Source organism: Danio aesculapii, chromosome 4, assembly GCF_903798145.1.
Source record: "Danio aesculapii chromosome 4, fDanAes4.1, whole genome shotgun sequence".
NCBI classification, from domain to species: Eukaryota; Metazoa; Chordata; class Actinopteri; order Cypriniformes; family Danionidae; genus Danio; species Danio aesculapii.
In genome coordinates, this window is record NC_079438.1 from 41135322 (window position 1) to 41159174 (window position 23853).

The 23853-nt window shown below is 34.6% G+C and overlaps 1 protein-coding gene across 4 annotated transcripts in view; it reads left to right on the forward strand.

Moving 5' to 3' along the window:
• Positions 1 to 23853, forward strand: part of anks1b (ankyrin repeat and sterile alpha motif domain containing 1B) — a 312589-nt gene that overhangs the window by 56500 nt on the left and 232236 nt on the right. For all 4 annotated transcript variants that reach the window (XM_056455663.1, XM_056455662.1, XM_056455665.1 and 1 more), the window contains exons 2-3: positions 15475 to 15555; positions 16691 to 16847. In XM_056455663.1, coding sequence (XP_056311638.1) covers positions 15475 to 15555; positions 16691 to 16847 — 238 coding nt within the window. The remainder of the gene's footprint in view (positions 1 to 15474; positions 15556 to 16690; positions 16848 to 23853) is intronic.

Here is a 23853-nt window from a genome sequence, read left to right on the forward strand (position 1 = left end):
ATGCTGGTTCATTCACAAATGAAACAACTGTCTGAACAAGCGAGTCGTTGAATTTTTTACACAACCAATTTTTTTCCCAATATGTTGATTCATTCAGCAACGAAAAAGGCCAATTGCTTTATTTGAATGTAACCCAGCAAACTATTTTTGGTTCTCAGAGCACTCTGGGAACATTGGTTTCTAGTTCCCAGAACTTTCTCTGTTGGTTAGCAAGGAATGTTTTCTCATGTAAACAGAACATTTCCTTTTAGGAGAATATTTCTGGAACATTCTCTTACAGGCTCTCTTTAAGTTAAAAAAGGTAAAAAAAAAAGAAAAAAAGGGAAGGGTAGTAGTTTTAAAATGACCAAATGGGAACTATATGGCATTGTTGGTTAATTGTTTTGTGTTTGCTGGTAAGCTCTTAAACTACCATCCTATCTTTCTAATTTGCTAACATTTCACATTAATAAACCAACACACTAGATCTGGTTCCTGTATTTGTTTAACAGTCCCATGGGTATTATCAGAATTTGGCAAACGTGCTTTTTCCTTTTATGCTCCTTGGGCTTGGAATGACCTGCAAAATCAGCTTAATCTTGAAACCCTTCCGACTCTGAGTACTTTTAAACATCTTCTGTACAACATCTTAAAGGAGACTTGTAATTGTTTTCATGATCTGACCTTTTTACGAATGGTGATTTTGTAATTTTGTAGTATTGTTTTTTATCATTTTTATGTAAAACTTCATGTGCTGTCTGCCGTCTTGACCAGGTCTCACTGGAAGAAGAGACAGTATTGTCTCAATGTGATCTCCTGGCTAAATAAAGGAAATAAAAAGAATAAAATAATAATAACGTTTCTAAATACTTTGCATTTTGGAGTTTTTTTGGATGTTTTTGAAGTGCCATTCTTATCTGTAGCACAAATAGTGTATAAAATTTGTAAACAGAGAGTCGTATTTGCAGTATTTTGCCTAAACCTTAAGTACAAGTTCTTGTTTGCTGAATGTGTATAACAACAACAACCTTGACTTGATGATTCATATCTGCAACTCAAACAGTATGTTACAGTTAAACAAGATTTGTAGCAAAGTAACACAGTAATATATCTACCTTTAAAAAGTAAGTAAACACAATAACTATTAATTATTATTATTAATTAATATTGGCAGCAAGCCGGCTCAGTGGTTAGCACTGTCGCCTCACAGCAAGAAGGTTGCTGGTTTGAGTCCAAGCTGGGCTATTTGGCATTTCTGTGTGGAGTTTGCATGTTCTCCCCATGTTGGCGTGGGTTTCCTCCGGGTGCTCCGGTTTCCCCCACAGTCCAAAGACATGCGCTATAGGTAAATTGAAGAAACTAATTGTCTGTAGTGTGTGTGTGTGTGTGTGTGTGTGTGTGTGTGTGTGTGTGTGTGTGTGTGTGTGTGTGTGTGTGCGTGTGTGCGTGTGTGTGTGTGTGTGTGTGTGTGTGTGAGATAAAGTATGGGTGTTTCCCAGTAATGGGTTGCAGCTGGAAGGGCATTTGCTGTATAATATGACATATGACGGCATAGTTGGTGGTTCATTCTGCTGTGCTGACCCCCGATGAATAAGAGAATAAGCTGAAAGAAAATGAATGAAATTGATTATTATTATTAATATTGTAAATATTTCAGTTATCCCACTTTCTTAAGCAAGATACATAATTTGGCCAGTAGGTGTCGCCAGCTTTTTGTGAATATGTATGTGATTCAAAATCGAGTTTTTCAAACCACTGATTCATTCGGGAACGGTCTTTATGAGTGAGCCGATTCTTTCAAACATTTATCCAGTAATATATTAAATATTAAACTAATTAATATTTCACGCAGTAAAAAGTCACTCATTCAACGGATTTGTTAACATTGCTAGTTCAAATGATTATTCAAACAAATATTTCCAACAAAATATTAAAACATGTCAAATGATTCGATGTATTGAATCAATCATCCAATCGACTCTCTTGATTCAGCAACTGAATCACTTCCCTAACGCACCGATTCTCACGTGGCTTTGTTTGGAACCACAACGTGTCACATCACAAACAGACAAAAGAAGCAACGTTGTTCTTAAAATGTAAGTTGTTCGACATTAGCGCATCATTTACTGAACAGTAGCTAATAAGAGCAACACCACGCTCAAAATAGTGCTCTTTTATCCCCTCAGTAATATCAACACAGCTGTAGACTAACGTTACAGCCGTGCTGATGTTTGGATATGTTACATAACATCAATAATATACATCTCTCTCCCTCGCTAGAATGCTAAAATTTGCACATCTCCAGTGTGTGGGGTGATGTGGTATGCTTATGACCGTCTCCAGACATAGTGGTTATTCAAATCGGATTTTTTTATTATATTGCTGAGGGTTTGTTTGTGACGTGCGGGTCGGTCTGTGCTGTTGACGGTAACGTTAGAAGCTCTCGGTGGAGAAAAAAAGGATGTGTAAAAAAAACACAGCAACTCTCATTACAAACATTCCCCTTTCAAATGTCTGTCACATCGTGCCTCTGCTGCTGTCATCTGCTTACCACAGTGAATGGCACATGTGTCTGAAGCTTTCAAAATTGTATTTTCGATATTTCTGCACACACACAACACACATATACATGTTTACACGTGTTTAGAGAAGCAACATTGGCTTTAGAAATGCAGCAGCGTAACAAATTCCATATATAGACATGTTTGTGTGTGCCTGTTTCATGTTTGTGTATCATCTTGTGGCCTGTAATTGCTCAGATAAGCTTTTTGTCATGCAGACTGGATGCACATCTTACTATCTCCATCCTGTGACTGAATGATGGCCCGGATCACTCTCTGTAATCAGTCTCCAGGTCGCTGTAGATATCAGAGAGGTGATGGATGTCTGACCCCAGTGATGCCCCGGAGACTCATCTGTTTGATCCTGGGTAGGGTGGACACTAAGAGCAGAAGAGGATGAGAGCATGTTCTCTTCATATGCTAGATTGGTAATCAATAGATAAGGTCCTGACAAGCTCATAAGTGGCTGGCTATGTGGTTTTTATCTCGCTTTCTTTTCCAGTAGATCAAAGTTAAAGGGAGAGTTCACCCAAAAATAAAAAAGATCAGTCAACATTTGCTCGTTTTTTGACTTGTTGAACACAGAAGAAGATATTTTAAAGAATGTTGGAAACTGGTAGCTATTGATATCAATAGTAGACAAAATTACTATAGAAGTAATTGGTTTACAACATTCTTCTTTTGTATTCAATAGAAGAAAGAACTCAAACTGGTTTGGTAATAGAATAATGAAGTCGTTATAAGTCAAGAGTAATAGAATGATGAAGTCGTTATAAGTCAAGAGTAATAGAATGATGAAGTCGTTATAAGTCAAGAGTAATAGAATGATGAAGTCGTTATAAGTCAAGAGTAATAGAATGATGAAGTCGTTATAAGTCAAGAGTAATAGAATGATGAAGTCGTTATAAGTCAAGAGTAATAGAATGATGAAGTCGTTATAAGTCAAGAGTAATAGAATGATGAAGTCGTTATAAGTCAAGAGTAATAGAATGATGAAGTCGTTATAAGTCAAGAGTAATAGAATGATGAAGTCGTTATAAGTCAAGAGTAATAGAATGATGAAGTCGTTATAAGTCAAGAGTAATAGAATGATGAAGTCGTTATAAGTCAAGAGTAATAGAATGATGAAGTCGTTAAAGTCAAGAGTAATAGAATGATGAAGTCGTTAAAGTCAAGAGTAATAGAATGATGAAGTCGTTAAAGTCAAGAGTAATAGAATGATGAAGTCGTTAAAGTCAAGAGTAATAGAATGATGAAGTCGTTATAAGTCAAGAGTAATAGAATGATGAAGTCGTTATAAGTCAAGAGTAATAGAATGATGAAGTCGTTATTAGTCAAGAGTAATAGAATGATGAAGTCGTTATAAGTCAAGAGTAATAGAATGATGAAGTCGTTATAAGTCAAGAGTAATAGAATGATGAAGTCGTTATAAGTCAAGAGTAATAGAATGATGAAGTCGTTATAAGTCAAGAGTAATAGAATGATGAAGTCGTTATAAGTCAAGAGTAATAGAATGATGAAGTCGTTATAAGTCAAGAGTAATAGAATGATGAAGTCGTTATAAGTCAAGAGTAATAGAATGATGAAGTCGTTATAAGTCAAGAGTAATAGAATGATGAAGTCGTTATAAGTCAAGAGTAATAGAATGATGAAGTCGTTAAAGTCAAGAGTAATAGAATGATGAAGTCATTATAAGTCAAGAGTAATAGAATGATGAAGTTGTTATGAGAGTAATAGAATGTGGACAGTATTGCTAATTTTTTGGTGAACTATCCCTTTAAGTCTAGGTTCACACTGGACAGGATTGGTTCAGTTAAAGCAAATGCTTAGTGATTGGTATGGTAATGCGGTTGACTTGAATAAGTGTGAATGCTGCAGTCCAAAGATGGGTCTCAATTCATTTTCAAATGGGCTCTGGTGCCGTTTAACTGAAAAAATAGCTCATTTCCCAGACATATAATTTAACAGAAAAGAAAAGCAAACATGCAACCATTGTCTTTTATATTTGTTTTTCTTATTATGGATGACAATTAGGGCTGGGCGATTTGGCCTAAAATCTAAATCTTGATTAATTGAACATTTTAAGTCTATAATGAATAATGAATGATTATTTTTTATTTTATATTTATTTTTAAAGTTTAATCATTTTTGCCCTCATAGTTCACGAACAAGTTTTTTTTTTTTACAGTAAATATGCTTACATAATACAAGTGAGAATTTTTTGAATGAAGGGTGCATTACTTGATTTTAAAATAATTGAAGGAAACACACACTATCTACTATCAATGATTATTTATTAAACATTAACGTTGAACAACTGAAATTAAAATACGTGTCGCCTAAAACCAACAGTCATTTTTATTCTTTTAAAAAGTGAAAAAAAAAAAAAACTTGCACTTTTGGAAACAAAAAAAATATTTTTAATGCTTTTCATATTAAAAGTATAAAGTTCTATCTTTTCTAAATAAAATAACTCTTGTATATCATGTAAATAATATTTTATTTTATAACATTATAATATAACAAATATTTACAAATATATATAAATATTTGAATGTAAATAATAATGGTAATGTAATAGAAAATATGCCGTCTCAAGGCATCTCTGGTGCAGCGTCCAATCATTGTCAATGTAGTGCAAAGTAGGGCTCAAGAATGACTCGTCCTACTTCACTAGAGATCAGATGTGGCTTTAAAGTGGATGCAAATGTATAAATCAGCCTTAACTGGTTTATACCTCTGCATTGAGTAATCGCCGTGACCCATGGTGCATGCATTGTGCGTAGCTGTGCATTTATAGATCTGCGTGCTATTTGTGTTGCTCTGCAATAACCCTTCTGAAACGCTAGCTGGCAGTTGGTATTTATGTTCCTCTGTGTTGAGTTTCTTCACTGGTGTTTTGTTTTTTCTAAACGCTAAATTAATGTACAAGTAGCTCAAACTTATTCTGAGGCAGGAACTGGCGGACATGCAACAACTTTAATCATAAAGTAAACACAAAACAACAGTTTCCAACTGGAGCTCCTCCACAGGACTGAGACTGGACACACTATCAACACAGCACTATCAAGCCGACCAATCGCAGAGCTTGCTCAATGTGTAGTCACAACGTGTAGTTAAATTTTTTGAGAGGTGCATGTCAGCATCAGCCATGGAAAGGGGTATAGACCACTAGAAGGCTGCGCTAGACCATACGTGTGCACTTGACGTAGAAGTATAAACAGAGCAGAGTCATGTGACTCCTCACGTGAAAAAAGACATGGAAAAATTTGATCGATTATAGGCCCTCAATGACGATTTCGATTAATTTTTTATTAATTGCCCAGCCCTAATGACAAGGATTACTTGTTTCCAGCTTTCTTCATGTTCTCTGAACAGATAACATACAGTTTGGAACCCATTGAGGCAGAATAAATAGAGAGTACATCTTTTTTTGGGGGTGAACTATCCCTTTTACTGGCAATACCATTACATGTGCACATATACAGCAAGTGCATTCACACACACAGCATTGATTTGGAAGTTCAGTAAGATATATTGCAAAATGACAAATGTTTGTATTTTAAGTTCAGACCTAAAAATACTAATTGCACTGTTTTCTCATTTTGTTTTGTACAAAATGAACCAATCAAATTACAAAAGTTAACAATCTCAGTGCAGTGCATGTAAATTGTGAGCTTTTCGGCTTATGATTCTGCATTATACGTGTGCTTGGTTTAATGTTTACATTGTAATATTTATATGAATAAACCACAGTGATATGCAAAAACCCAGAAGCTCTGATTGGTGAGGTGCTTATCTAGGCAGCCTTTTAAGGTATCATTGGCAAGCTCCCAATCAGAAAGCTGTTCAAAAAGGTGGACAACATAATAATGCTGCCAAAATTCAGTGCAGCTTCACATCAGTCCTGCTTGTAGAGGGCTATTATTAATTTGTTGGAGCCAGTTCAGTAAAAAAGGAATAGTGTTGCTTAAAAGTTTGCCTTTGCTTTGATATTTGTTATATTTTGAAAGAAAAACAAAACTTTGATGTTCTCCATGAATACATAAAATAATAATTTTGTATTTTAATTATTTTCAAAATGTAATATATATATATGCTATGGCAAATGTGGATTTTCATTATCATTGCTCTAGTCATGGCACGATAACTGTTTTCAAGGTATACCGCGGTTTGGAAAAGTCAGTGTTTTAAAACTGCCAAAATTTTCTGTAATACTGTTCCTAAGGTATGTGTAAGATTTTTTTCCAGCAAAAATTATATCCAAAGATGACGTTTAAAATTGTAAATAAATCTGTGTTTTTGACTCATTTGAATCAGTGATTCATTTGAATTATATAGCCTGACATGTTTACTGCTCCAAAATATTTAAAATTTTTCACAATATAAAATACAGTTGAAGTCAGAATTATTAGCCCCCCTTTTAATTTTTTTTCTTTCTTAAATACTTCACAAAATTATGTTTAACAGAGCAAGGAAATTTTCACGGTATGTCTGATAATATTTTTTTCATGTGGAGAAAGTCTTATTTGTTTTGTTTCAGCTAGAATAAAAGCAGTTTTAATTTTTTTTAAATCCATTTTAAGGTCAAAATTATTAGCCCCTTTAAGCAATTTTTTTTCAGTAGTCTACAGAACAAACCATTATTATATAATAACTTGCCTAATTACCCTAACCTGCCTAGTTAACCTAATTAACCTAGTTAAGCCTTTAAATGTCAATTTAAGCTGTATAGAAGTGTCTTGAAAAATATCTAGTCAAATATTATTTAATGTCATCATGACCAAGATAAAATAAATCAGTTATTAGAGTTATTAGTTATTAGAGTTATTAAAACTATTATGTTTAGAAATGTGTTGAAAAAAATCTTCTCTCTGTTAAACAGAAATTGGGGAAAAAATAAACAGGGGGGCTAATAATTCAGAGGGACTAATAATAATGCTGACATCAACTGTATATTGTGTTTAAAGGGGAAAATGTTTTTATTATTTTTTTTCCCCAGACATTTAAAAAGAACTTATTTTAGAGTAGTAATCGCAATACCGTGAAACCGTGATATTTTTATCCAAGGTTATCATACCGTCAGAATCTTATACCGGCCCATGGCTACATTGCTACAGGTATCAGGGTCACACGATGTTGTTGCTAAGGTGTTCTGAGTAGAGCCTTGGATATCAAAAAAAGAGTTTTCCCCCACAAGTCCAAAGACATGCGGTACAGGTGAATTGGTTAAGCTAAAATCGGCTGTAGTGTATGTCTGTGAATGAGAGTGTATGGATGTTTCCCAGTGATGGGTTGCAGCTGGAAGGGCATCCACTGTGTAAAACATATGCTGGATAATTTGGCGGTTCATTCTGCTGTGATGACCCCAGATTAATAAGCTGAAAAGCTGAAAAGAAAATGAATGAATGAATGTATTTAGCTTGGTAATAATACCAATTTGACTTCAAAATATTAGCCATCAATACCACTTATGTAGATAAAAATACTTTAATAGCATAACAAATTTAGCTTAGTGTAAACCTATTTGTTTATACATTTATTAGATTATCAAACTTTTAGCTTAGCAGGAGCTCTAATCTGAATATTTTAACCATCAGTACCAAATCATCATTATTAAAATAGTTTAGTCTACTAAAATCTTGCCTATTTTAACTCATCATTTCTGTCTTTATTTATTTTGCTTTTACTTAGTCTTACAAAAACAAATGTCTGTTTAACCCAATATGTGTGTTTATGTCTGTAATATTATTTTGTCACACTGTTTAACTAAATATGTTTTCATCTATTTTTACACTTAATAGAGTATCACACTGTTAGCGTAGTAACTTTCTGTGGCTTGGGGAGTTATTTGGGATTCTTGGGTCTAGACCATCAGGGGTTCTATAACCATATACTGTAAATACAGTGGTTCAAAGTAAAGCACGTTTATGACTGGCTGGCCAGGAAGACTGAGTGCATTGTGGGATAGAGGTTGTCAAACATTGGGCAGTAACTCCGGTAAGAAGTAACCACAGAATATACAGTATATGACAATCCACACTCGGCTGGCCTGAAAGGGATAGTTCACCTAAAAATGCAAATGCACTTACCTCTGTTGAAGAAAAAAATAGATATTTAGAAGAATGCTGAAAACTGGTAGCTTTTGACATCCATAATGAGAAAATAATAAGTCAGTGGCTACTGTTTTTAAGCATATTGCAAAATATCTTCTTTTGTGTGTGTTCTTACTATTGTTTAGTCATTGTTTGTCCTTCAAGTAGAGATTAAGACTGCTGTAGGCCTGAGGGATTCATACATTTTCCTTGTGTCGGGCTTTCAGATTAAGATTGCTTACGTGGAGAGCAGGCTGTTAAAATCTAAATTCAGCTTCTGCTGGGATCGTTTGGCAAACCTGCGTATAGAAAATCTGTTCCACACATTCGCACGCACAGACGTTGAAACTTTCTTCGTGGGCTGAGTGTGTCAGGTTTCATGATGTATGTAACAACAAATTGCTCCAGGATTAATCAAAGCAGTTTTGTGTAATCAGATTGTACTGGGAAATGGCAGCTTGTTGCGAAACAGACTGCAGGTAGATGCGAAACATCTGACGAAGGGGTAATTAACGCCAAGTTGAGCCGTGCCAGACTTTGTGGAGCGCGTTCATACGTCTGTGATCTCTCATAAGGAGGCCACACACGCCCATGTAATGCTGTGAGGGCTCATGGGAGAATCAATGACATCAGTGCATTTCCTCTGCCCTCAGGGGCAAGGTGCGGTTATTGATTGCTTGTGTCTGGTTTTAATTATCCTCCGGTGGAAATGAAAGGGAGAGGGGAGGGGTGCATCAGCAGATCCTGCCAATCAATATGATGCACAATCTGATTGAGCCACTTCAAACAATATGGGACAATCGACCAATTAGAACACGGGAAGCCTCACGTTTTGGTTTGACTTTCACAGTAAGGGATGATGAGAGCTGTTGTGCAGTAAACTTTATAGGTGTGTGTGCTCACAAAGTGTTGTGGTGAAAATGACCCATTGTCCAATGTCGATACTGTATTTTAAAACCAAATAGCTTTCTTTTGGTCTGTGTGATGTGATTAACTCGAATCTGTTGTTGAAATATGTTGAGATATTTTCCTGAAGACTATAAATATGTTATATAGGGCTAGACAATTCTGGCTAAAATGAGAATCACGATTTTTTTTCTCAGGATTCTGTAGATGTAAAATAAAGGTTGATATGAGTAGGCTATTATCATTGTTATTTCTCAAACATATCTAAAACAGCAACTATAATATTAGGCCTATGTGTAAGTGTACTGTTGGTTAAAATGCAATGGGATGGGAATGGCGGGCTTGTAGAAAAGCTGAATTAAGATCGTGTGTAGGGCTGATTTGAGATCACAACCTTTTTGTGATTAATCATGCAGCCCTAATGTGATATAGGAATGATTTCTGAACTATTGAGAGTGCTCAACATCAAGCTGTGTGAAAAAATCTATAATTTTAACGTTATTAAAAAAAAAAAGCAGTTATTTTACACTTTAGTTGTATTTTTGATTAAGTAAATGCAGCCTTGGGAAGCACCAGGCATTGGTGGTGTATAAGCAGTTATGTTGGTTTATTTTAGCACCAATATATTACACTAAATGGTGTAATTTCACTCATATTTTGACCATTTATTTTGGTGTAAGTTATTAGCCTTAAAGGTGCACTTTAATTGGATTTCTGATTATATTATGTAATTTTTTTGGCAACGCATCACAATGTAGTTTGTTTTGCATCAATCCATAAAAACTTGTAAGTGAAAATTAAAGTGCAGGACATGCTTGATGTTAAAGAGTCAAGTGCATTTACCAAGAGTTATTCTTTTTCTGTAAAATTTCTTGCTCAAATACCTGAGTAAATTAAAAAAGTGTGTGTATATATAAATGTATGTATAATTCATTCATTCATTCATTTTCTTTCGGCTTAGTCCCTTTATTAATCAGAGGTCACCACAGCTGAATGAACCACCAACTTATTCAGCATATATTTTATGCACCGGATGCCCTTCCAGCTGCAACCCATCACTGGGAAACACCCATACACTCTCATTCACACATACACTACGGACAATTTAGTTTACCCAATTTCACCTATACCACATGTCTTTAAACTGTGGGTCTAACCGGGGCACGAACCCACATGAACACAGCGAGAACATGCAAACTCCTTCTTGCTGTGAGTCAACAGCGCTACCCACTGTGTCACTGCCCCACCCCTGTATATCATTTTATTCTTAAATATTTTTTCACTCAGTTTTACGTTCTTCATACTATATTTACATTCTTATAATGTTTTACTGTTTGTTAATTGCATCTTTATGCTTCTAGTTAAAGGAATATTTCACCCTAAACTTCACCCTCAAAGACAAAACAAGTGGAAAAAGCAGCCATTGACATCCACAGTAGGAACAAAAAATGAATACTATAGAAGTCAATGGCTGTTTTTTTCTAGCCATTTTCAGTATACCTTCCTTTGTGTTCAACAGAATAAAGAAACAAGTATGGAACAAGTGGAGGGTCAGGAAATGATGAAAGAACTTTCATTTTGGGTGAACTTTGTCTCTTTAATAGCATAGAAGATGCATTGAGAATCATTTTACAATTGAACCATTAATTGACTTAAATGTGAATAAAGTCTGTTCCTATATAAGTGAAATCACATGTATAAATTTGATTAGATGCAAACATCAACATGTAATTTTTCATCTTTGACCCTATTATTCTAAAGTAAAACTATTCAGTGTTTCAATGTGGTTTGTCAGTGTGAGATATTTTAGGTCTGTGTTTGTGTCTAGAGAGCATGTTGTCAATGTTCAGTCGGTGCTTAAGCGTCTTTCTCTATCTCTCTTCATCTCTGTCTCTCTGACTCTCTCTCTTTCGTTCTCCACGTCTATTCATATCCTCCTGTTCAATAGCCCTCCCTCATGCGCTTCCAGCTACTCAAGATTCCAGAGTGTGTAGCAGTGCCAATTAGTTCTGCGCTGTTCTGTGTGTGTGTGTGAGGTTGTGTAATACTGCTATACTGTATGCGGCGCAGCACCGGTGCTCTCCACACACACAGGATGAGTCATACGCTCTCAGCAAGTGCAGGGCTTTCCCTTGCTCTAATGGAAAAGATGCTCACATTTTATTGCTGTTTATCACAACATTACAATTTCATCTCAATCCTTCCGTCTCACCAAAATCATCGGTGCTGCAGATTATGACCTGCGCTGACTGCAGAGGGAATGATCAGTTGACGTATTTGATGCTCAGCATGCGGAGGAAATTGCCAGCATAGTTGCTTAATCTGTTAAGGAACGACCTTGTTTTGCAGGTTGATCTAATGCTGTTAACTAACTCAATTTGAAGCCTTTACTGTTGTTCCTTTGAGACGCACGAGTGTCCTTCACATGAGAAGCTGAAATGCAGGATTGTGCGTGTAAGTGAGGAGCTGGACTGATATGTGTGGAGTAAAAGCAGCCTGTTGTAAAGGGAGGTTTCGGTGACTGTTTTGATTGACAGTCTCTCAGGTTGATAGCTAATGGTGTCTGTGCTAAAGTAATTGCTTCATATGCTTAATGTTCTGGGTTCAGTATAAGTTCAGCTATAAACACTGGCTTCTGTCAGTTTCCATTGAAGCTATTTCAGCTGCCATTTAATTTATACAAACAAACTGGAATCACAATTGCAAATAGAGAGTGACATTTGTAGGATTAATTATTAATTATTATAAGTCGAGAATATGGTATGGGATCAGCTATTCTTAATAAACATTTTGTGAACAAAATGTTTTTGAGAAATATTATTTTTTTCCATTTTAAACATTTTCTAGAATTCATTTACATTTTTAAAATTAAAGTGTTGTAATTACAAAGGTGATCTGATTAATTTCAGTCATGAATCAAACATAAATTAGACTTAATCAAGTTGCAATCAGCATAATAAGATTTCTGAAATGTCGTTATGCTTGAAAAGTTTGCTTTGTCATCACATGACTAAGTTATGTGTGATTGTTTAAATTGCAGTAATATTTTTCAATATCACTGATTTATTATAAAATAAAAGATGTTCATATTTGCTATGCCATATTAAATAAGAATACTTATCACAATGTCACTATTACCATTATTACTGATCTTTATTGATTATTTGTATGAAGTTTTGTAAATTGTATACGCACAGTTTACCCCTATTATTTCACTGCCTAAAAGGCGTTAAAATATTTAGCATGTCAAGTAGGAGTGCAACCAATAACAACAACAACAAAATGTAAATAATAAAAAAAAAACTAATGAATATAAATAAAAATAAATAAATGCATTTTGTTATAGAGGCCTCCACTGGCCTCTATGACTGTTAACTTTAGTTGGTCTCTTAAAAACAATTCGTTTTTTATATACACAGAATAAGGAGAAACACATTGGTAGGCATAAAGAATTTAGACATAAAGTGCCAAAAGTAGACATAAAGAATATTTTAAAAAGAAGACAAAAAGCCACAAAACAAAATGCATCTTAGTAAACATACAAAAGTTATAGATGTATAAAATTTGACACCGTCTGTTAAGACTGTAAAAAGCCATATGATTTTACACCTCCTTTATATTTAACAGTACTAATGCTAATCATTTTTTCTCATAGTCTCGCACACTCTCAGCCATTGTCCTCTGAATTGTTTTAAGAAGTTTTCTCATGCTCCTCTTGTATAATGTTGTTTCTGCAGACCGTTGGAATGTCTATTTTTGGAAGCTTGGAACATGTGTGTGTGTGTTTCCTGTTGACCTGTGATTGGTCAGTCTTGTTGTGAGTCACATGGTTGGTGGAGGTCTTTGTCCTCATCATGTCTGTCTAGGGTGAGTCCACTTATCAGTCTAGACATCAGTACCATTGACTGCTCATGTTCTTGTCATGGACTCATCTACGACTCTTCTTATGCTTTAACGTGTGTGAAATAGAAAGGAATTATTGGAAAGTATTACTTCGCCTTGATTAAATCAACAATCTTTAATCCACAGTCTCTTATATAATACATTGTGAGAATGAGAACACAACGTGCTTTCTGTTTATTCTTGAATTGGAAATTTGGGAAACAGATTTATTGTACACAAGGAGTAATGTTTTTTCAACTACTGTGCTTCCATATTACAGGCAAAATTGAGCTACATCAGACAGCACTTCTTTTTGTAAACATTCAAGGACATTCTCAGTTGGAAAATACATTTATAACTAATACAAATGTATTTTATGGTAGTGTTGATAAATATTTTAATTGTTTAAAATTTATCATGTTTAATTTTTTATATAATTTTGTTATTATGGAATTAATATTTGGATTTTTATGTGGTATTGGTATTTTACACTACCTGACAAATGTCTTGTCGTCTATCCAAGTTTTTTGGTACAACAAATAATAACTTGACTTCTAGTTGATCATTTGGTATCAAAAGGGGCTTATATGAAATGCAACGACCTCTAGATTACGCTTATTTGAACAAAATAAAACATGATCATGCCTTAATTTTTAATCATTTCATCAGGACAGTAAGGTCTGACTTTGCTTAGACAAAAGTTTTGCCACTTAATAGAAATAATTTACAGTATAGAATATAAAGTCATGGTACAGTGGAAAAAGTATTTAATATTGTGTATGACTCCCATGAGCTTGGAGGACTGCATCCATACAATCCGAAATAACTCAAGTAACTTATTAATAAAGTCTTCTGGAATGGCAAAGAAAGCGTTAAAAATTGCAGTTAAAATTAGAGTTCATCAATATTCTTTGGATTCATCTTTAATGCCTCCTCCTTTATCTCACCCCAAACATGCTCAATAATGTTCATGTCTGGCGACTGGGCTGGGCAATCCTGGAGCACCTTGACCACCTGGAGCTTTCAGGAACTTTGATGTGGAGGCTGAAGTGTGAGGAGGAGTGCTAGCTGATTTCTTTGCCAATCTTGGGTCCATGCAGGTTCCAATAGATCTTCTGCAGTATTTGTGATGATTGAAATGCAGTTCAACGGACGATTCATTGAAAAAAATCTACCTTCTGTCACTTTTTCAAATGATCAACTAGAAGTCAAGTTTTTATTTGTTGCTGTTACAACTGGGATCAACCACAAGACTTTTGTCAGGTAGTGAATAAGATTTGGCAGAACTACTCAAGAAAAGAAAAAGAATCTTTCTTGAAAGCTAGTTCTGCCAAATTGTATAAAATACTACAAAACAAGAAACCTGTATAAATACATATATTTATATATTTCACAAAAAAGACAGAATTGTAAGATATAAATAAACTACTATATATATATATATATATATATATATATATATATATATATATATATATATATATATATATATATATATATATATATTTCTGACTTTTTCCTCTCTCAAAACTGTAGCTTTATTTCTTATAGTTATGAATTAATAACCTTTCTTGCAATTCTGAATTTATTTCTTTCAGTTCTTTTAAGTCCAGAACTGCAGCATTATTTCTTTTACTGGCATTTTTGTTTCTACACAGTTATCTCATAATTTTCATTTTATATCTCACAATTGTAATAGGGGCGATTGTAATTGGCGTCTTTCATCATATATATATTTATGGTCTTTGACAAAAAAATTAAAATCAAAAACCCGTGTTCTGTGGTATTTCCCCATTTATATCCTGAGGTAAATGTTTGTGTGTTCTCTAAGCAGCATTTAGGGTCCTCTGGAGATCGTGAGAAACAGGAGAGTCCCACAGCAATCTTGGCATGAGTGTGGTTTACTCAGACTCTGCTGTATCAGCTCTCAGATCAGCCCTGTACAGAAATAAATCATGAAATATAGTTTTGTTGTAGGTGTTCAGTAGTTCTGCACTGATGTTTTTATGTTTACTCATCTTTACTGAGCAAATTTCTTTTTTCCTCTGCAGTATGTGGAGAGGCCTCAATGTCAACTGTGTGGACGGATCAGGATACACACCTCTGCACCACGCATCTCTGAACGGACACAGGTAACACTCAAATTATATAATAAGAGATGGGATGACACAGTGTTGGCAGGGCATTCAAATGTTTAGAGATCTTTATAAGGAAGAAATGTTTAATATATTTTTTAATGTGAGATATTACTACGTAATCCCAATGCATTCCCAATTACCCTCCATCCCAATACAAAATATTATTTACATATATGTCAACTTCAATGACTTAATTGGTTGGAAATGGAATTTATTTTGTAAAAATGCTTTAATATCTTCGTATATTATACATATACTGTTATACAATACAGTATGCGTAGATTAAGCAAGGTATATTAAGAAAAATAATGCACACCTAGGGTGTAAAATAACCACAGAGTGTTATAGGAAATCATACAGTAGAAATGTATATATCTATAATATATCTACTTTTAATTTATCAAGGAGATATTCAGTTGTTCAAAAGTAAAAATGATAATAGACTATACACTTTTTATTTGAAATAAATGCTGTTATTTTGAACTTTCTTTTTTAAAGAATCCTAAATATTAAAATACATTACAGTTTCCACAAAAAATTGTAACTATGAAAATTCTGAGATTAAGTGAATACCTGAAGGAAGATGAATGGACACTAAACGTTTTGCACACATTCGCATCATTCTCAGACAGACATTCCCTCCCAGCATTATAGACTTAAAAAGAGAAAGCGCTAGACGTCAGGATTACTTCAGATTCCAGAGGTGTAATCCAGCTCGCATACATCAGGATTAGATGGCTGTGATGCCAGATTAGGGTGGGGTTTATGACATGGGGGTGGGGTCAGATTAGGACAGAATTTGGGGGGGGGTGGAGTTTCATTCGATTAGTGAGGGGTTGGTGGGGTGTCAGATTAGTCAGATTTTTTTTAAGTAGGGGTGGAATTAGATTAGTACACGGCTTTTTAAATGTTAGCTGTAGGAACAAGGCCAGAGTGAGAGAGGGAGTTTATATAACATGAATTATGTATTATGATTACAGCACAATTACCCTCTTCATATTGTGCCTGTGAAAAACCTCATGATCTTAAACAGTAACGTGGAAGATTTGTGAATTTTGGGGTTTAAGAATGAAAATCGGCCACACATATAAACAAAATGTGAAATCTTTTGTATTTGTCTGTCTTGCAGAGACGTGGTGTTGAAATTGTTGCAGTTTGAAGCCTCTACTAATGTGTCCGACAGTAAAGGCTGTTTTCCTTTGCATCTGGCTGCGTGGAGAGGTGACGTGGACATAGTCCAGATACTGATCCACCATGGGCCGTCCCACAGCAGAGTTAATGAGCAGGTACACACATGCAATCTACTAAAGCAAATGGCCACTTTTGTGAGTTTAAAGTGCATTCAGAGTCTTGCTGGAAAGATTGGATTTACAAATTGAACATACCAGAATGCCAGAGAGGCATAATTCTCACTGGCTTGTCTGTGAGAAATCTTGTCAGACACAACGGATGCATTTAAAAGTCACATATACAAAGTATCATAGTAGTAACTAGTGTTTTTATGTACCACTCGTTTTAAAACACATACACTTATTACAGTTTTGCCTGGTGTTCACACTACTCTGCTTTCTTCTATACCTGCAAAAACAGTGTTTTGAAAATGCTGAACACCCCTTTTTATTTTGAAAATGGATGTGATTATCCACTATCATTCTCAGACTGTTTTCCCGGACAATTGCGAATCATTCCCTGATTTATCAAGCTCCTCACCGGCAAGATATGTGCATGCACAGTGAGCCCTAATGGTCATGTTTCATGTGTTTTAGGAAGTATGGTTTGGACAGAGATTGCTTTCTGAAATGCATTAAGAAAGCCAGCATGGATGATTAGTGGATTCATTTTACAAGAGCTCTTTTGAAATGAAAAAGCACCAATGTTAACAGCTTAGACAGAATATATGATTATATATAAATTTACAGAAAACTTTAATAAGAAAAAAAACAGACCTGATGAGAATTCCTTACTACTCACCCACAAGCCTTTCAACATGTATGTAGTTTAATAGTTTGATCTGAGAAACGCTCCCATGCTGTGAGTAGGTCAACAGGAGGATGTGCCCTAAAAACAAGCCCTGCCCTTTATTTAGGGCTCCTTTTTCACTCAGAAATGTGTTAAAATACTTTTACTGCAATCAGACTTTAAAACAAATCAGAAAACTGATAAGTTACCAGTATAAAGTACAGGATATGCTAATCTACAAGCAATATTTTCCTAAGTTTTGACAGATGGAATAAAAAAAGTAATAAGACTGTATAAAATATATTAACAGTTTGCTGTTTTAATTTTGTTTAGCTAAATTAGACTTTAAAAGATTAAGCTTTTTTAACATTATTAATATATTTTAAGCTGAAACTGGCTGTTTGAGTTTTATAGAGGGCTAAACATAGTGTATTTTGTGTTTCTTTCATAATTGATAATATAATACATTAAATAATAAATAAAAAAAACTTTCAAGTCTTGAAAAGGGGGCAGCACAGTAGCTTAGTGGTTAGCACTGTTACCTCACAGCAAGAAGGTTGCTGGTTTGAGCTTGGTCTGGGTCAGATGGCATTTCTGTGTGGAGTTTACATGTTCTCCCCGTGTTGGCGTGGGTTTCCTCCGGGTGCTCTGGTTTCCCCCCACAGACCAAAGACATGTGGTACAGGCGAATTGAATAAGCTAAATTGGCTGTAGAGTGTGTGTGTGAATGCAAGAGTGTAGGGGTGTTTTCCAGTGCTGGGTTGCAGCGGGAAGGGCATCCACTGCATAAAACATATGCTGGATAAGTTGGCGGTTCATTCCACTGTAACTACCCCTGATTAATAAAGTGACTAAGCTGAAAGACAATGAATGAAAGTCTTGAAAGGTGTGAATGAAACTTTAAGTGGTTGCTATGATATTCTGGATGGTTACTAGGTTTTTGGTATTCAGTGTTAGTCAGTGGAGTATTTTCATACATATTTATCAGGACATCAGAAAATGAATAGCACAGCCTTCCTCCACAACCCATCACAACTTGGGTTCGTTCAATTCTGAGCGCTTACAAGCACTAGTAATAAGCACTGATTAGCACTTTACACAAACCTAGTACAAATAAACAGTGCACAAACACACAAAACACCTGCACACACTCACACATTCACACGCTCTCAACGGGGTTTTGACAGTTTCAGACCTGTTTCTCACATCTCAGCGTGTTGATGGGCTGATGGAGGGTTTGATGAGCAGAATCAGAGCTGCTCTGTGAAAGGCCTGTATTTACCCGCAGTTAAATGCTGTCTCAGTGCAGGGAAGAGTGCAGCTCTCTCTCTCTTTTTCTCTCTCCTGCTGTCTGCCTCACTCTTAATGACAAAACCAGCCTGAGAAACAATTACCTCCAATCTTCAGCTACTAAACCAGCAGCTTGATGGATAGAGCTTCACTGCCAGTGTGAGCGCATTGTGCAGAGGCAAAGACAGTGAATGGCAATCATTTGCACTCTTAGTAGTCTGTTAATAATGATTAGGGCCTATTTTTGAGTTTGATTTTTCTAATTCATTAGAGGAAGTGGATTTTAATTAGTTCACCCCAGAGTGACAATTTTGTTGCCATTTTCCTACCCTAATGTTTTCATGAAATTTGGGTAGCATTTTCTATGATGGCTGTTTTTATTGTGTATTTTTGTGTGTACTACTATTTTAAATGTTGTATAGTGCAGTTGTTCTGAAACTGGGGGCCAGAAGATGCTAGGGGGGCTGCAAAAAATTCTAGAACAGGTGTAATCATCAGCCACATCTGGATTAAATTTGTGGCTTACGTCGTGATGAAGATGAATGTATTTTTAAATTATAATTTAAATAATTTTAATAATTTTAATGTTTGCGTCATTTAAATGCAGTTGATACTTTCGCACACTGGAAAAGAAGTACAGCGTCGCACTGCTATACGTATGGGGACTTTTAATTTTGAATGAGCCTTTCCGGGCTCTTCCGGTGAGCTGTCATGCCCTTATAAACTTGCCCTGTTTAAGATCTGGTTTGTTCAAAATCACTGATCTTCACTGCCTGATTGAGACACAATATATGAGTTTCTCACCAGACAAGAAAGCACTGCATTAAATTCTATTGTTATGCACCATGTCTTCCAAATATGGAAATTTATTTGACCAAAGTATGTTGTCAATGGAGATTCAGTGCTCACCTGCTCCTCCTGACAGCGTTTGCATTTAAACAGCCTTTCATCTCACTTATACTTGAACAACTAAATGAACGCTCAGGTCTGTTTAACTGACCATGTTTTGATTAAAATCTTTTGGTATCCTGAGCTTTATCTCTTGTTGTTTGCTTGGGATCTATCTAGTATGGTATGGTAAAGTAAATGCATATTTAGTTAAAGACAAAATTATTAGCCCTCCTCTAAATTTACATTTCTTTTAGAATATTTTCTAAGTGATGATCAAGGATTGTTTTCCACAGTATATCCTGTTATTCTTTTCTTAATGCGAAAAACTCATTTCTATTTTTTGGGCTGCAATAATAATAATAAAAAAGTTATATAAATGTAAGACCAATATTTTTAGCAGCCCTAAAGGGATAGTTTTTTTTTTTTTATTTACTCACTATTTACTGTACCCTATCAACCCTTTATGAGCTTATTTTTCTTATATGAACACAAAATAAGTTATTGAAAGGATAATTCAGCCACAAATGAAGAAGTTCTGGCATCATTTACTCATCTTTGGGTCTTTTCAAGCTCGTATTACTTTATGTATCAGAGCTTAAAAGCTTATGTCATCATTTACTCACCCTTCATTTGTCCCAAACCTGTTTCAGTTTGTTTCGTTCTCTTATAAGTTATTTTTTTAAATGTTGGAAACCTGTAACCATTGACTCCCATAATAGGAAAAAAAGTACCAGAGGAGTCAATGGTTACAGGTTTCCAACATTTAAAAAAATCAGAATCAGAATCAGAAAGAGCTTTATTGCCAGGTATGTTCACACATACTAGGAATTTGTTTTCGTGACAGAGCTTCTACAGTGCAACAGCATTACAGAGACAGGACAAAAAACAGATAATAAATATATTTTAAAAAATAGAAGTAAGTAGTGAGTGCAAATATACAGATTGACAAGTGTATGTACATGTTTATTACTATATACAACGTTATATGTGCAGCTGTTATGTGCAAATTGGCATGTAAAGTGTGTTGTTAAATAAGTGTATATGTGTATAAAAGTGTATAGCAAGTAGTGATGTTGGTTTCGCAATTATTATCATCAAGTGTTCATGAGAACTTATAAATAACTTATAAGAGAACGAAAGAAACTGAAACAGGTTTGTGACAAATGAAAGGTGAGTAAATGATGACATAATTTTAATTTTTAAGTCAACTTTCCCTTTAAGATTAGTTTTTTCCCAATTTGCTACAGAACAAACCACTGTTAATAGATTTATTTACTTAATAGATGACTTGCCCTATTAACCTACAGTAACTTGCCTAGTTAACCTAAGTAATAGTTAAGACTTTAAATTGCTCTTTATAAATACTAGTACTTGAATACTAGTATCTTGCAGAATAACAGGTAAAATATTATGTAATGTCATTATTACAAAGACAAAAGAAACTATTGTGTTTAAAAATGTGTTGAAAATCTTCTCTCCCTTAAACAGCACTTCACATTTCAACATTTCACAGGAGGGCTAATAATTTAGTTTAAAGCACAAAAATCCAGCTGTGTTTATGACCTTACCCCTAAAAAGAACATGTTTACAGGCCCATTTTGTTGGGACATTAAGCATAATCTGGTTAATAATGTGCGCTTAATGTCAAAATGCGGATAAAAGCCTAAATTAATTCCGTTCCGGTTTGGATTAAACCTCTGAATTTATTTGGATTTATTTTTTAAAACACATAGTATCTTTTTGGAGTGTTTTGGAAGAAATAGACTTTCAATGATGGGACAGAAATCTTTAGATTTGATTACAAAACAATGAACAAATGTCTTATGGATCAACATGAGGGACAACAGGAGTTAAGGAGAACAGAATTTTCATTTGTGGTGAACTAAAACTATTAAATTCATGAAATCAGTAAAAGTGGGCTTTATTAACTCTTTTATACACACTGCACAACTCTAATTGATTAATAGTGATAACTAGTTAGTAGTGCTAACTAGTTGATAACAAACAACAGTAACTTTTTACTCGAATTTCTCTCCATTGACATCTGAATTTGTGCAGTACTTTAAGAACTATAAGCAATGCAAAAGCGGTGATGCACAAACATGCAGCCGGTGGCACAGGCATTATGGCATATATTACACTGCAGTGTGGGATGCTGAGCTCTTTATGACTTGGACATTACTCATATCCGAACATAATACTCATATATTTGGTGTCAGAGGCTATGCTATTATTTCAGCGCTGCTATATAGATTCTGTTTATAGCCCCATCACTTAAAGCTAAGTGTTTTATAGTTTTTATGCTGACACAAACACAAGCAAGGCTTGTAAACCCTCTAAGATAAGAGATGTCACAAAGTTTTTTTTTGCATTTCTGTGCCGTTTTATAGATTTTGTTGTGCATATCTAATGTATGAACCAGTGCGTCGTCCAGATTTGTAAATGCAATAAATGCAGAGAGGCTCCATTCATCATTCTTTCATCTGGAAAGACATAAAATCAATCTGAACGCTCAGCGCTTCTCTGGCGTGTTCATACTGAAAAAAATGCACGTCAAACGTACCTGCGGGTGATTTGTCATTCCGAAATCTCCATCCTCAGAGAGAAGAACATGACAGCCTATGACAGGCCCATTTTACAGCATATGACCGTGTATTAAGGGAAGTCTGTGCTAATTTACTTGAAGAGCACTTACTCATGTCATTCAGCTAAGCGAGAGCTTCTTGAAAGGATAATTCAGCCACAAATGAAGAAGTTCTGGCATCATTTACTCATCCTTGTGACTTTTCAAGCTCGTATTACTTTTTGTATTAGAGCTTAAAAGACAGTTATGGATGCTAATCAGTGCAGTAGAGTGAGTTTTGTTGTATATACATATAAAGAGGCTGCTGATGTATTCATTTGTGGCTTTATTGACTTATTACAGTGGTGATTTAATTGAATAAAAGTATTATCATATTAGGGTTTGTGTGTTGATTGCAATCTACTTTTCTGGTGAAACTTGATTTGCTGTGTTTAGGGATGTTGTCTTTTGGGGAAAAGGCAAATAAATCAGGTTATGGTTATTCACTGGTGGGATATTATTAATTCATTCATTCATTCATTTTCTTTTCGGCTTAGTCCCTTTATTAATCTGGGGTCGCCACAACGGAATGAACCGCCAACTTATCCAGCATATGTTTTTACACAGCTGATGCCCTTCCAGCCACAACCCATCACTGGAAAAGGTGGGATATTAAAATTCATTTAATATTTAATCATTTTATTTAAATGTTTGGCGTTAGTAATATATTTGAAATGTTTTGAAAGAAATGTCTTATTCTCACCAAAATAAAAACATAAAAATAAAACAGCAATATTGTGTCTGGAATGCCAAAATTCCAAAACTGCAAGTAAATAAATAAGCAAACATATAATTAAATGATAAAAAGTACTTATGTTCACTTTTTCATGTAAAATATTATTTATTTGATGTTTTTAAGAACATTTATTTAATTTCATAAGTGTATTTTATTTTATTTTATTAATTATTTTATTTAAAAGTGTGTGTGTGTACCTATATACTTTGTGTGCAGTTATAGTTAATTCACTTGAAACATTATAAGAATGTAAATATTGAAAAAATAAAATTGGTTATACACAAATATAGAAATTACAGTAAAAATAATATTTCAATTATTTTTAAAACATTAATATTTACGTTTTTTTTTGTTCAGTGCAGTTTATATTCATGCATTTATTATTTTGTTCATTTCTCGGTTTCATTAATTCATTTATTTTTTGGCAGCTGTGGTATGCCATGCTACAACAATGATTTTGTGAAACATTATTCATATTTTGTGGAAACCAGTTTTCAAGATTGTTTCAGGATGAACAACTTTTAATTGAAATTGAAATAGTTTTTTTCTTCACACTGTCACTTTTGATCACTTCAAGATATACTTGTATTTAAACGAATGCATATTGTATTAATATATTTAAAACTGCTATGTAAAAACTGTAAGAACAATAAGACAGCTAGCACTTTTTATTTATTTAGGGAGTGTGAGAAAATGACTAGTTTTCTGCGTAACGCTGGAATGTTTTTTTTTCTGGCTGTGAGGATGAAAGGTTACACCATTTTCTCTGACTCTCAGCTCCTCTGAGCCCACA